The 16,344-nt window shown below is 34.5% G+C and overlaps 1 protein-coding gene across 1 annotated transcript; it reads right to left on the bottom strand.

Annotated features, from left to right (window-relative positions):
* Positions 1–334: 334 nt before the first annotated feature.
* On the bottom strand, positions 335–5,382 carry LOC123561714 (uncharacterized). Its single transcript, XM_053516899.1, has 3 exons — positions 5,235–5,382; positions 3,203–3,475; positions 335–606 (listed from the first exon to the last, which is right to left on the bottom strand). The coding sequence occupies exons 1-3, from the start codon at positions 5,380–5,382 to the stop codon at positions 383–385; spliced, it is 645 nt and encodes a 214-aa protein (XP_053372874.1). The 3' UTR covers positions 335–382.
* Between the last annotated feature and the right edge of the window lie 10,962 nt (positions 5,383–16,344).

The raw sequence follows: 16,344 nt of genomic DNA, 5'->3' as shown, positions 1-16,344 counted from the left end.
TTTCAACTCCTCCTACTCTTGTCTTCCAACTGAAATGAAACTCGGTTAGCATCATCAACTTGGAAAGGCTTATTTTCGAAGGAATATATTTGTACATTGTGTAATCTACTCCGAAACAACTCATATTTTCCATTTAATTCGAGTTTAACTTGATATAGAACATTAGCATCATATGAACATCACAGGGCTTTCTTGTTTTGAGCTTGTAACAATCAGGTTTATACACAGTGACATCGAGTTCGATTTCATTCCGGACTTCTCCAATTAATAATGGACTAATAATATGATTAAAATTTATTTTTATAACAAGATACTTACAATTGACGAGAAGTTTGATGCTTTTCTTAGACAGTTGTCCATAGTGATTGTTTCCTTCACACGTTTATTCACCACCATGAAGACATGCCACACTACTGTGAGTCAGTGATATTTGTTTGGTGTTCGATCTTTGTTTCAATATCTTGCCATCAAACAGAATTTTGACAGTTGAAGACGGGTTACTGTCAACTTCACATGTAAACTGTATACCTCCATCATTCTCGTCTACAGTCACATGTGTCTGCCCTCGATGCCCTTCTATGAAAAATGATGTTATTGATGATTTATCTGAAAGTGTAATTAACATGGGAATTTAAAACTTAATTTCATAGTTAACAATGAAAATAGTGATTTTTTTAGCTAAATGATTGTTTTAAAACTTATAAATCTCACTAAACAAAGTAACCGATTGTTGGATCGTCATGAAATATAAAACAAATAAAGGTCACTATAGGGCTTGGTCACACCATCCCCGTGTACCCGATTTAGTAAAAGCAATTTGATCCAACAAATCATGACACAGTTCAATTGTACATAAATGATTTACATCCGGAAACAAAATATCTTTCAAAATATAGTCCCCTAATTCAAAAAACAACCGGCGGGAAAATAAATTCACTGAACTTGTTTCTTCTATTTTATCAGTGGTTCAATCCACATTGTCCATAGCATCACGTGCATTGCGTCATGATGTCATAAAAATGCGTGATGTTACCATATCTAAGATGAAAACTTAAACTCAAATAGTTCTACGAAGATTCCAGTTTCTTTAACATTTTATTGCGAAGGAACGTATATCTTTATATTCGTGTTGATATCTATACACAGCTATATCTTTATTTCAAAAACAAAATATATTCCAAACATTGATTTGTCGTTAAATAGTATCATTGTTTGGAGTTCAGATGCGAAGAAATTGTATGACGAGGGCGCAGACCTCTGATATGATAATACGCATCTAAACGACAAACAGTTATTTTATTCAAGAGCACGTCACTGTTTGAGATGTATTATTTTTCTTTTCTTCACATTGGCATTGTCACCGAGCGGGGTATCATTATAACAATTTTTATAAATCCCCTCTCATTAGGTACAGTTAAGCATACAAAGGGAGACGACTTAAAATAAAGCCAAACCAAGTTAACATTCTTGTGCACTGCACTCACTTTTAAAGGAATCTATTTTATTTCAAGTTTCACCGAAAAATCTTCCATTTTACAAAGTTCTGCTCTAAACAAGAAAAACCTAAAGACAAAATGGGAGACATTTTGAAAAAAATCAAAACGGTGTTATGTAGCTGTGCACTGCTCCTTTTCAAAATTTCGCTGAAATGTTTCAGTACTTATGAAATAATGCTTTGGACAAGCAACATTAAAACTTACTTTTTTGCACAAAGCAAGATAATTAGAAAATGTACAATATCGAGTTACGGTTCTTTTGCACTGCACCCTCCCTTTTAATGTAGTTTGAAAGAAATTTATTCAGCCCCTTTAGAATCACGACAAGGACAACTATATCTAATAAAGGGTGATAATTCAAAATGTGAGTATGCTAGAATTATAGATTCTGTACAATGCAGTGACTCCATATCTTTGGACATTGTAAAAAAGTTCATTAAAATCACTCTGATAGTTTTTTATGTTATATTCCGGGCAAAGAAGACATGAGTAAATTCAATGGAGGGAGGTAATTAAAAAATGTGAGCATGGTAGAGTTATGGTTTCTATGCACTGTATTTTTAAATTATATTTTCTATTTTTGCATGCAGTTTGAATAAATTGTCTTCCGTATTTTAGAGTTAAGGTTTTGACAATTATGTTTAATATAGAATGAAAATGTAAAGAGTAAGCAAGTTAGAATTTTGGTTTTAGTACAGAGAACTTTTCACTTTCGTTTCTTTTACTGTTTTCCCTCCAGTAAGTCTAGAGTTATGGTCCAAACAACTGAATTTAATATTATTCAAAATATGAGCATGGTAAAGTTACGGTTCTTGTACACCGCCCTTCCTCCGATGTGTATTAGTTTCAACTTACAGCCAGTACAAGAAGGTGTTTATAAACGAACAGACAGATAGACAGACGGACTGACGGACCGTCCGACGGAAAGTGAGATTACTTTACGGCTTTCAACATCATGCGGGGCTGCGAACATGAATCAATAAATTATACAGTCATGCAGGTATTTTTTATCCAATTTATACCGTTACGGGGATATATCCTATTCTAAGATAATATTTATTTTCGCTTTAAATGATGTATCTCTAGTTTTAAAGTCAAGACTTTGGTATAGTTGTCTATCATTAAGTGATGATATTTAAACAAAATATTGTCATGACACATTCGCTAATAATTTATTCTTTAGAAATAAGTTTAACATAGGATGATACTGTTAACTGGCGCTAAGCTATTTCCAAAGCAAAAACAAGAAGGGGAAACATTTACAACAGTTACAAATTAAAGTTTTTCATATACATCCTGTACTTAGATTTCAAAAGAACGAAATCTTCTAGGAAAGAGAATATCTTTATACAGAAAAGATGACATATTAGAATACCTCTCAGTAACATTCATTTGCGTTCGTTTCGCTCCATTTACTACAACGAAGACTGACAAAGCTCGCTGAGCACTAATTACATTAGCATTAATTTCAATTTTCATAACATTTATCAAAAATTAATAACTGAGAAACAATTCTTCGTATCATACAATTTCGCTTACATTTACCTTCATTTCATTTAACATGTTTTATTTCAACACGTTTCTGACATAAATTCTGATTAAAGCACTTCTCGATTGTGGGAACTAGTAAATATTTTGCTATGTAATTAATTTTGAAGATAATGGAGCCTTTTATTTAATGATAAACAAAACCAAGTTATACTTACACCATATATTAAGATAGAAAGATTTCGTGTCTGGTTGAGAAACAGGCTGCTCTCCAGTTTGCTGCATTCTATTTGAAACTTTACATGTGTAGAACATTGCATCATTCCTTGCTGTAGCAATTGAAAACATTTGAGTTCTCTTCCATACTGTACCATTTCTTATCCACTCATATGTAGTTTGGGGAGGATAGCCAACAGTGACAGGACATGAAACAGTCACTGGAGACCCTTCAACAACGCTTGTGTTTTTTAGTTCTCCTATCATTGGAGGAACTGAAATTTATAAAAGATGTGCGATTTTACATTCTATTTATTCTAAACGGCAACTTAATTTTTGGTACTAAAATCACCAGATGCCAAAACATTTGCATTTTACTAGGTATACGATCTATTTGTAAAACCTTGGACATTTTTTATTATCTATTGATGCAGTTTGGAAAGTGACAATATCTATTGTATTACTTGATCTGAACAGGCTAAGTTGATACAGTTGAGTAACTCTTGACATTGACTCCAACACAAAGCATTTAACAGAACAGGACATCAACATAGGTATCATCACATCATATTACTAAGTTATTATTACAAATATTTAAAATGTAACAATGGATAAAAATCAGGATACAAAATAATTGCAAAGAACTCGCTAAGTTAACATACAGATTCTCGTATTACGTTGTATAAATTCAATGAATACGTACGCCCTCTATTAAAACATGTGAAAAAATAATTTGGAAACTTAAAACACAACCAAGTAACATAATACCAGACTCAGTTTCATTAAGTCTGCTCGTGAAAGGTGATGAATGTACAACAACGGAATTCTATCACGGTAAAAATGAATATACTGCTTGATCCCTAAAGACCACAATAAGTATAGTTTTTGTCTAGGGAACTAGGGAAAGAATTCCATGTACGTGTTTCCTCAAGCAGACAAAACGGCAAATAATATCCTTAGTTTTTACGTAAAACATTAATGTAATAAAACCGTCTATTGAAAGGATGTGGTAAATAATTAATTATATAAACAAGGATATGGAGCTTGTTGCACAGCCATTTCAAGCATATTGCTATTAAAGTCGGAAATATTTGCTCAAGTACATGAAAACTTTGTTAAACACCTTTCTGACAATTTCACATTCTGGGAAGTCCTATATAAATTTAATACAAATAAATGCAGGGATTATTCATTTACTTCATCATTTTACTACACAATCTAATAAATGTCTCAATTTGCTGCTTTTGTTTGAAACATTTCGTGTATATATTTTACATAAAGCTGTTTTACTTTTTGCATTTTAAGCATTAAATCATGTGTGTCTATACCTTTATAAAGCCCTCTCCTTTTTACTGAATATTCATTAATCCTTTTCTTTAGCAGATTTCCAACAATTTTTCTATCAGATTCTGTTCTGCACCACTTTTCGCAGACTTCATTTAGTATTATAATAAAAGAGCTCCTGTGTTATTTACTCATTTTCCTAATACTGTCTGCTTACAGTATTTTACATACAGCTGAATACGAAAATAAGTGAAACTTGCGACGAGGTTCTAGAGGATCTTTTTAACTATTTTAATTTAAAGCTTTAAATATCTACAAAAGTAGAGCTGAAGGCAGGCAACACAGTTTCGTACATGATCCATTCGCACTTCATATTTAGTATTGAATACGAGATACTGTTGTTGTTTTGTTGTGTAGTTTTTTTTATTTCTTTTCAATGACTCAATTTGACAAAAACTTTATGTCTGTTGGAAGTGCGAAACATTTCGATGGATTTCATAGAAATATATTGCACTGTACTGATAAAAGAATTAAAGCACATTTTATCTACCTATTTTTCAATCTGGATTTATGTAAGTTCAATGAGTGAGCATGACAAAACTATTGTTTGGTTTCATTTGCTTAAACATTAAGATTTTTATGATACTGTATAATGTATTCTCTACACCACTAATCAAGTAAACCCTTAACAGTATAAGCATGATATGAAAACAGGAACTCATTTTACTTTGATAAATAATGATAACTTACATAACATCAGTACATCTAGTGATGACGAGTTACTTCCAAATACAACACCACCAACCGATGGACTCATTGAGTTTTCTACATGGCATGTATATTTCCCATTGTTCTGTACATTGCTCACATTCATCACTTGGCCATTAATAGTAGTCATGTTGGAGTATGTCCATGTATAAGATGGTGGCGGATTTCCATAACTAATACAACTAACTGACAATTGGTTGTTCTTGATAACCTTTATTGTGTCACTGACTGCAACTGAATTTATTCCGAACGTTGGTGGTGTTGGTGGATCTAAAATTAGTGTAACAATTGTTAATATCCGTTGAAACATTTATAGTGTGTATTTGAGTAATAACAACATACATGACATGAATAGTCTTGTTTGTTTAAATAAACTTCTTTTTTTTAATGCTTCTTGACTTAAAAATGGACAAACATGCAATGATAAGCGTGACATGATACCCCACCCAGTCATATTATACTGATACTGAGTTGACCAGTCCTAGCACTGGCATTAGCTAACTTTTAGCATTTATTAGGTCTATAGTATGATGAACAAGGATCAGACCCAAGACCTCCCGCACTCGAAGCGGGCGCTTTAACGCGGTCGTTTCTGAAATTATTAAGTTTGCTTCTTTATAGTTCATAGACAGAAACTGACAATTCTGTTGTAAATTAATGAAATGACTGACCTATGTAGAATAGCGTATGTTAAGAATTATTACTTACATAGTATTTTAATATAGATAGAAACTAAATGTATCCCGGCAACAGGGTGAGACGACTGAAAGGTACATGATCTGTTCTGATCACGTGATGCATTCCATGTGAGTGTCCTTGTCACCGTTGCGTCAGCAATTAATTGGAATGATCTAATGTTGAAACAGTTCCAGGTTAATGTCGCTGTTGGATTACCACCCTTGATTGTACAAGAAAGTCTGCCTTGGTTGTTTTCTATAACTTTATAAGTGGTGCCGTTAGCGTAGCCTTGTATTTTTGGTGGCCCATCAGGAGAATCTGAGACGGAAAAAAATGATATAATACAATAGATAGAGCTGTAAATGAAGTAAATAATATTTATGTGAATAGCTAAGTAACTACTTTTAAAAAACATTGTCATTGGGGATTTCCATGAAGCACATTATGATTCCAGGTATATAATTATTTTGTATCCTAATCATATTAATCCTTGACGGCATTTTGTGCCGTGTGGTTTCTTTGTTACTTCTCCCAGGGTACAAACATAGTTTGCTCCCTACATTAGATAACCTCTTTATTGGAAACGACATGAATAGTCTGATAATTTTGTACACGGAAACTATCTTTATAATGTACTCATAAAATTTAGCGAACAAAATATGATAACTGGACTACCAAAATGATATACAATCATTTAATCATAATTGACGTCAAAATAAGATTATAATATATATACGGAGTATAAATTTCTAAAGCACAGTCGTGTACATTTACGTTTACAAATATATCTGGACTCCGGCACAAAACTTTTCATGTACTCATTGCTAAATCTATTTTTGGAGTGTTTAGATTACTTACATTTTACGTCAAACATAAATGTAGATGACGTCACTGGGATTTTTCCAGGAATATTTATCGCAATACAGTAAACATTATATCCGCTGTCATTTCTTGAAGGAGTGTACTTTAATTTACTTATTGTTTTTTCCAGGTCACCTTCAGCCTCTGTCTTCGAAGACACTTGAGTGGTTATATAAAGTCTTTGTCCGTTGTCTGCCTCTTTGTACCATGATACATTTGCAGCAGGACGACATGCTGACGTCTCACAAGTAAATGAGGTTTCTATATTCTCTACTACTAAATCTGATGGTGGAGTAAGTCTAACAGATTTGACAGCAACAGTTACTGTGAAATATAGAATAACAGGTCTATGTGTGCAAGAGGTTAAAATGAAAAACATAGTCTCATTTTTGGTAATAATTAGCTAGATTCTTGAAAGAATACCGATGAAAAATTACTTAAAATGATTAATAATTAAGCAGTAGTTTACAGGTGTAAAAATTACATAGTATGTAAGCATTTAACAAAATATTCTATTAAAGTTATTTATTCATCATTTTGTTATATTTCAAACTAATTTTGTGATACTAGTGTTAGTTCTTCCTGTCATGCTATCATTCATTCATCTATTCAGAAATTATGTCATGATAATTATCATTATTTAAGACTTTTATTATTATCAACCGCATTTTAACAAAGCAGTCTGAGAGACAGCTAAATCCCCCGCCACTGGTATGGATAGTGAAAGGGTAAACCTTAGACCTTGAGCTATGACCTTGACCTTGAACTGACATAGCTGACACATAAATTCTGCACAACGTCTAGATGAGAGGATCATTTGACAAAATTTCATGAAAATCCTAAAAGGGGTTTAGGAGATACAGAATGGACACAAAATGGAAGGCTCAAACTTTTTGACTCTAAGATGTGACCTTGACATTGAGCCGGTGTAATGAAGTATTTCGACCCCCATAGAATAACGACCCCCCGGTCATTATTCTATAGAAAATGTAACTCCTTTCCTTTAAAATATTGACTCCCCTTATAAAAAACTGACTCCCTTTGAAAACTCTATAGAATAACAACCCCCCGGTCATTATTCTATAGAAAAACTGACCCCTCCAAGTAAAATACTGACTCCCTAAAGATGACTCCCTTCGAATCTCATAGAATAACGACCCCGGTTATTATTCTATAGAAAAAGGGACTCCTTCCATGTAAAATACTCACTGCCGAAATTACTACATTCGCACTCTCATAATATATCGATTCCCGGACATTATTCTATTTAAAAAAATTACTCTTTCCGTGTAAAACACCGGCTCCTAAAAAGACTTTCGACGATAATATATATTAAAAAGTGACCCCCACCAAACCTAACGGACAATTTTACTAGATCTACAACTCTAATACCCTCCATTGCCAATAGCTAACATTTTGATTGTACTACTACTACTGGTGCCGCTACTTCTATTGCTATTACTACATGTACTTCTTCTTCTTCTACTACTACTACTACTTCTACTACTACTACTACTACTACAACTGCTACTACTGATACTACTATACTTGCTTCCACTAATACGTCTTGTACATCTACCTCTTCTTCTCCTGCTGCTGTTGTTGCTGTCACTTATTCTACTGCTGCTGCTGCTGCTGCTGCTGCTACTACTGCAACGGCCACTACCACTGCCACTACTATTACTACTACTACTACTACTACTTTCTATTGTTGCTACCGTACTTTACTGCCACTGCTAAGTATTGCAACTTCTATTAATACTAAGTTCTATGCTAGCAGTTTCTTGTGCAGTTTTCTTCTGAAGAATTACTTCATACCGAAGTTTGCAGGGATTATTGACACCGGTGTGTTTTGTGAACTTATTGTGAATTGTTATTTTCCTGAAAAAAATATGTATACACCAAGATACAGCGTCTAAAAATAGAATCCCTTTTCCCTTTGCGGAATGCTCTGATTTCTGTGTCAAGTGGTGGTATCTGGGGCTAATGGTCAAACGGAAGGACGGGCGGACGGACAAGGGCAAATCTATATACCCCCCTCCCTCGAGTGGGGGCATAAAATGCAGCAATTAGGCCTTAGATACATGAGTTATCACTAAATTTGACCAAATGACCTGGGGTCGTTTTTTTATGGGAGTCAATGTTCTTCATGAGGTTCAGTTTACTTCACGTGGGGGAGTCATAGTACTATGATCTGGAGGTCATAATACTATGACCGGGGGTCACTTTTTCTATAGAATAATGACCGGGGGGTCATTATTCTATGGGGGTCGTAATACTTCATTACACCGGCATGGCTGACTCATCAATTCTGCTCATCGTCTTGATGAAGCGATAATTTGACTCAAGTTTGATGAAAATCCTTCAAGGGGTTTAGCAGATACAGAGCGGACAAAAAATGGAAGGCTCAAACCTTTGACCTTGAGTTGTGACCTTTACCTTGAGCCGACATGGCTGACTCATGAGCTCTGCACATCGTCTTGATGAGGTGATCATTTAATCCAAGTTTCATAATTATCCTTCAAGAGGTTATAGAGATACAGAGCGGACACAAAATGGTAGGCTCAAATCTTTTCCCTTGAGTTGTGACCTTGACCTTGAGTCAACCTGGCTGACTCATAAGTTTTGCACATCGTCTTGATGAGGTGATCATTTGATTTAAGTTTCATGATTATCCTTCTAGGGGTTTAAGAGATATGGAGCGGACACGAAATGGAGGCTCAAACCTTTGACCTTGAGTTGTGACCTTGACCTTAAACCGACATGAATGATTCATAGGTTCTGCACATCGTCTTGACCCAAGATTCATGAATATCCGTCAAGGGGTTTAGGAGATACAAAGAGGACACACAATGTTTCGGAAGGACGGAAGATGGAAGGACGGACGGAGACCATTCCTATAACCCCCACCACTTGTGGCGGGGGATTAAAAATAAATCGCGAAACGACTTAGAGGTTTCGTTAATTTGTTTTTATTTTCTCCAATCTGTTTTAGTTTTTGACATCTTGAAGCATTTTAAATGATAAATTCATTTATATTTAATAAAAGAATATGAGTTTAAAATATCATTCAACAAATTCAAGGATTTCACAAAATATTCAAAACATGATTTTATGTTACAAATAAATATCAAAGGTAAAGACAGTTTTTGCATACCGTAAATCAAATTTATGATATCAGTAAATAAGTCAAAACTATACAATAATACTTTTGTGTACAAATTATTTGCAAGTTAAGAACAACTAATAGTTCCAGAAAGTTTAGACATACATTTTTGTGCCCCCTCCCATGAGTGGTGCGGGTATATAGAGTTGGTCTTGTCCGTCCGACCGTCCGTCCGTGCGCACGCACGGTTGGTACCTTAGGTAGTAGGAGGTTTGGCCTAGGACAATAGAAATCCCTTGTATTCATTCCGTAACCACTTAATTCTTTTGTTCCTTAAGTAGTCATTCTATTGTTTTCAAACAATTTTCACCTTTTGACGCACCTAGCTTGAAAAATATTTAATATAAATGGTTGAAAACTTGCATAAGTCTTTATCATGATATCAACTTGCACAACACTCATTTCCTAGCTGGCTCCACGCCCTAATTTTAAAGTTATGGCCCCTGAAATAGTAAAAAAATGCACATTTTCACCTAATTATGTGCCTAGCTCAGAAAGTATTGAATGTAAATTCATGAAACCTTGCTTGAGTCTTTATCATGATGTGACCTTTCACACTTAGCATTCTTCTCGAGAATGTTTGCGCTTATTACAGAGTTATGGCCCTTGAAATAGCCAAAATAATAGATGTTTTGTTTGTGATGCTCATAGCTCAAAATATACAGCCTAAAATAATGAATCCTTTTCATAAAATGTTTGTTTAGGCTAAACCCCATTAACACTGCAAACATTTGAATTATTGCCCCTTATCTGTGACAAATGTACCAATGGGGGGCACACCCTGTGTCCTACAGACACATTCTAGTTTTATCGATGTAGTGGAGTGAAAGGGTTTTCCGAGTAGTGTCGCTTTGCGTTTGTTGGGATGTCGTATACTAGTAATTCATACCGGTAGTGATGCCACGATGATCGATTAATTATAATCGAAAATTGATCGAAATTGTCTAATGTCGGGGAAAATCGATTATAGTTTTAAGTAATCGACAGTCGCTCAAACGAGTGTGCTACTATGCAGAACACACATGCCTTTTCTGTTGTTTTGCTCTCTGTGACTTACTCTTTTAGTTGTGGTAAAGTTGACCTCCTGTCAAGACTTATCTTCACTTGCAGGTTGTGGTTAGCCGGGTATGTTTTGAAACCTACGTTAATGGATAACCTTTTTCGTCTTTTCATAAACAAAAACGTATTTATTCATAAAAAATACGTTACGGTAAGAAACAGTAATCGTTACATAGATTTTCATTTCACGTTATTAAAAAGATCAATTTTATGAATAATCGAAAATTGATTAAGAATTACTGTTCGATTATTTTCGATGATGGCTCATGAAAATGGACCGATTAAACATCCCTAAATACCGGATGCATGTACTAGAGGTTGTAAATTTTAGATCTTGGCTTTAGAAAGATGGAGAAATAATTTATTTCATTATTCGTATGCATTGGTCTCTTCAAATGATACCAAAATCACTACCCAGTAATACTAACAAGCTATGTTACAGGAGATAGCGCGCTCGACCATTTCGATGCTGGATTGTGAAACTGGGCACATCTGAGGAAACTGGAGCTGTCACTGGAGTTTTTAATGACTCCAATGGTGGATGAAGATATTGCATAATAGCTTGAGTCTGTGTCAAAAACTATTAATAACCAAGAGAGATAAAGATAAAGTATATCAAAACACTATATAAGTATAATTCTATGCAAAAAGTGGGATAGGCACAATTCATAAAATATTTGTGCAAGAAGTATGCACACTGAGTCAAGTGTGTAATAAAATGAAATAAATGAGTGGAGTAAATCTTCTTCTGATAAAGTTTGGAACCTTCGTTCAGGTAATAATTTTCTTTCTCGAAACATTGGTAATATTGCAGTCTGAATACAAGTTATGTGTATTTAATTGTAGCAAAGCAGAATAAACGACGTTTGGCAATAAATGTTATGCAGAAATGTATGTATGTTATGAACGACTAGCGCTAACTATAATTAAAACTGCGATGTTTTAACAAAGCTTCAGAACCTACCTTGAACTGTGATAGTGACATAATTACTGAATATATATTCTGGTACTGAAACAGCACATTGCCATCTGCTTCCATTGTTTACATTTGAAATCTGCTTTACTGTGAAAATGGATCGTTTGCTGCCAGGACAGGCATATTCATACAGTGAAGGATCTGGTTGTCCGGGATAGTCAAATGGTGTACATGCGGGTTCTGCAATGACTGCCACAGTGATTCCGCGCAATAGCCATACATATGAAGACACTATTTTACTACCGCTGTATGAACATGTCAAGGTAATTGACTCTCCCTCTGTTGCTATGGCAGGAGATGGTGATAATACTGTACTGCCTTTGACAACATATAAACCTGAAATGAGTTGTGTGTCAGTAGTACACTCACATATTTATAGTTATACTCTCTGTATATGGAAGGGTATTGGTAAGAACCGTGTCTATCGTCTGTTTCAGTCGGCTTTGAAATTACGTAAACAATGTTTTATTTCTATTCCTCTATGTACTTCAATGCAAAGGAGGATGATAAACTTGATTGTGAGTTCTCCTCTAATCTTCTACTACATTATTTGTTCTTTCATCGTTCACTTCAGGTATAAAACTTAAGAGTGGTGCATGGGATAAATCCTTTACTTTTGAATTTATTCTGGTAAAAAGGCTCACCCTGTTGTTCAGAATATCACATTTCTCTCAATGTTTATGTTACTTAACGATTTGACTAAGTATTATGTAAAACCATTGAAAGAACCTCCATTTGCACTTCTTGTAACAACGTCATTATCTTTACTGTTGAAATCAACATGAAATTTGTATCAGATGTTTTGTAAACTGCTGATAAGTCTGATTATATTTGCACAGTGTGTACCCGGATAATCTTGACTCTGTTCAGCGACCCTAACTCAGTGCAAATATGGCGGATGTAAAGCCAATACAGTTTTGTTTTCTGTGTAATTTCGATGTTTAAAAGAATGTTTCGGTTGTTTTATCTGTCTCCATTTATCAAGTGTATATCTATTTCAAAATGTATCATGTTAAATATAACCAACCATTATGTTTTCAGGTGGAATACCGATGAACAATGAAACATTTTACAAAAGATCTTAAAAAATACTTATATGCTTTTGATGCCACTACTATTTTGTTGTTTGAAAGCAAAAATATACTACTTTATAGGCCCGTTTACACTATGTTGTTAACCCACTACATGTTGACACAATATATGTTCAAATGTACTGACAGCGAGAAAAGGGATAAAAACCTAACTTCGAGTTGATAAAAATCGAACTCAGTTTACACGAGGAATGGATAAAAACCTAACTTACACGAAATTGCAGGAAGGATAAACACCTAACTGACTAGTATTCTATAGAAATGAATGAGTTGACATGTACAGGGTCTGATTATTGTAAGCATTACTTTACTTTATAAGCGATAAAATCATATTGTCTTCAAACTTTGTCGTTAATTTTAAAAGATGTTATATGTATGCCCACCAGAGTCAAATTTTTTTTTCATAATTCTAATATAATGCAAATAGCAATGTTTTCACAAATCTGGATAAACCCTCGAAAATAATTCAATATAAAAGTCCAGATTATTATATAATTATATAAGAAATTATTTAAATGTGTAATACCACCGATGTTCGAAGTTCTGCAACCCCCAACCTTTTCTCCCTCCATCTCCCCCTCTCTCTCTCTCTCTCTCTCTCTCTCTCTCTCTCTCTCTCTCTCTCTCTCTCTCTCTCTCTCTCATACACGCACTGTTTCAGAAGAATTGCGTTTGTTTCAAATCTTGTATATCTTATAGTGTAAGAGATTTTATAGTGGTGCTAATGGAATATTTTGATATTGTTTAAATGGGATTAGATTTATGATTAATTATTAAATATGATATTTTTCAGACGGTAACTATGGAAGAAAAGTGTGTGTGTGTGGCGGGGGGAGGGGGGAGGGTGGGGTGGGGGTGCGAGGGGGATCATGGACAGTCAGGACAGGGGTGTGGAAATGCACACATTTTTCACTTGTCCACTGACACTTAAAAATCCACTTGTTCACAGTCAAATTTCACTCGCTCGGATTGGTCATATTAAACCTTTAGGAAACTGCAAATAGACTGGAGAGTTCTTTATTTAGGCAATGAAAAGAAAAGCATAGCACAGTAAGTGTGGTAAAAAATAAGCTGTTAAAATATTTGCCTTTTAAAGTTTATAAAAGTCTGGAATCGCACAAGCATGGTTCGTGATCTTTTGATGCCATGCACAAAACACTGTCCACGCAATGGTACAAAGCCAAATGAATTCAGAGAAAGACTCTTAAAACGTTCCGACTTGTTTTTAGTCATACTTGCGATCTCTGTGTGCTTTTGATTTTCATTTGGCTGACTTCGGCTCCCATAATTCCTTTGACAGTGACTTATTGTCACAGCAGTTGGGATTCTACTAACAAACTTGTCGAAATACTTTTTAAGTTGTTTTCGTTTCTGATCTTTTATCATAGTCACCGAGTTACAGTGTGCGCAAGACCTAGACGAAGAACCAATCAAATCATAGAAATTGATGCTTAAAGACACAAATGCATGTTTTTCTTTTTTCTCAGCAAGTACGTCACGGATTTCATACATTGAATTATCTTTATCACCTCCATACACTTGAAGCAACACACAATCTAAATGGTATTTTTTTGTTTTCTAATTTTTATGTGAAAAGTTCTGCTTGTCCGCGGACAAACAGAATGAAAAATGCACTTGTCTGCTGGCAAAAAAATCACGAGTTGGACAAGTTGGATATAGGAATCCCACATCCCTGCAGGGCAGGGTGGGTCAAAGAACTTCGAGCATCTATAGTTCATAAATAAAGCACAGACGAACAGCTATGTTTTCGTTTGGTTAGGTGTTTATCCATTCTAAGTTCGTATTTATCCAGCACTGTTTCCTATACCAGTCAGGAATTATCCGCAAATCTAAACCCACCTCATAAACAATACAGTTTTTAAACCATAAAAATGAATTTCAAGCTTTGATACTGTTAGACATTGTCTAAGAGATGTTTATTGAACTAATACAGTTGATAAGTAAGGTCTTATTGCCATTTCTGGTACTTTAAAACAGTTAGAAACATAAAACATGTTCATTTTGAAGACTTCTTTGAGTACATTTTAATGAATTCCACCCACTTAATGTGACTTGTTGATTGAAATATTTAGTACACAAAACATGTTATCAATACAGGACATTATGGTTATCAAAAGTTTTACGCTTACATTGCATACTAACATAAAAACATGAAAAAAGACAGGGAAATTAACTACATACATCGTCCTTCTGTCAGCCATGTTTGCACTGAGTTACGGTCGCTGAACATAGTTAGGATTATCCGGGTACATAGTGTGATTTGAAGCCTAAAGTTACTGACAAGTACGAAAGTTGCTGCAAGATGCAGCAAAAGGAAACTACGCGCCACACAAAGCAGTGTATGTATTTCTGATAGAACGGGAGGTGATATAACGATGCTGGTATCTTGGTTGTAGACCCTAGAGTCTGATGGGGGTTCTTGAATGTTGGAGAAAACATATTGATTTTGTAGTGTGAGCAGGACTTTTATGGTTGTATTTAGTGACCTACTTATTATTGAATGATCATCACCCATTTATTAAATTGACCTTGATGAATTATTCTATGTTTCGGTATATGGAATGAAATGTACATGTATTTTGTACACAGGGTTCTCCTTGAATTCAGTCATGTCACGCTTTTGTTTAGTTTCAAACTTAGCTTAGATGTTATCAAAACAAGAAATCAAAATCATACTCTTTGACTTGACTCTAGATCTAATAGGGAACCAATGTCTGTATGTATGAAGTCCGATCATCAGTAAAGTTAGACGAATTTTAAAGGTGGTTTAGACCTCGACACCAAAATCAATATGGGTTGTTTATTCCCTATGTCTTTTGCAAGGTTCTAAGAACATCAAACGGACTAGAATGAAAGCGCAGGTTCAACAGACAATCTGGCATGATCTTCCAAAGTGAGATGTCAATGCATAAAACCAATATGACAAACAGAGAAAATGTTCATTTAATTAAAAGAAGGTAAATATTTACGTCGTAAAGAAATACATCTAGTAAACAAAAATCTTTATAAGAACTTATAATCCATGCCGTATTTTTCATTTACAAATCGTAGGTATTTACAATTTTTTTTGTACATGCTAAATTAATGGTATTGATCTGAATACTCTCAGACCCTTGAATTCCATAGAAGTACTGAACTACTTTATAGCGCATGTGTACGGCTGTTTTACGTTATATAGAATTGTGCTACAGACGACTTTATTTTTAGCAGATTAATTTAGTTTTTTTTACGGCGCATGTA

This window comes from Mercenaria mercenaria, chromosome 10 (genome assembly GCF_021730395.1).
Source record: "Mercenaria mercenaria strain notata chromosome 10, MADL_Memer_1, whole genome shotgun sequence".
In the NCBI taxonomy this organism is placed as follows: domain Eukaryota; kingdom Metazoa; phylum Mollusca; class Bivalvia; order Venerida; family Veneridae; genus Mercenaria; species Mercenaria mercenaria.
Note: the sequence above shows the minus strand (reverse complement) of the source record. Positions and strands in the feature narration are given on the sequence as shown.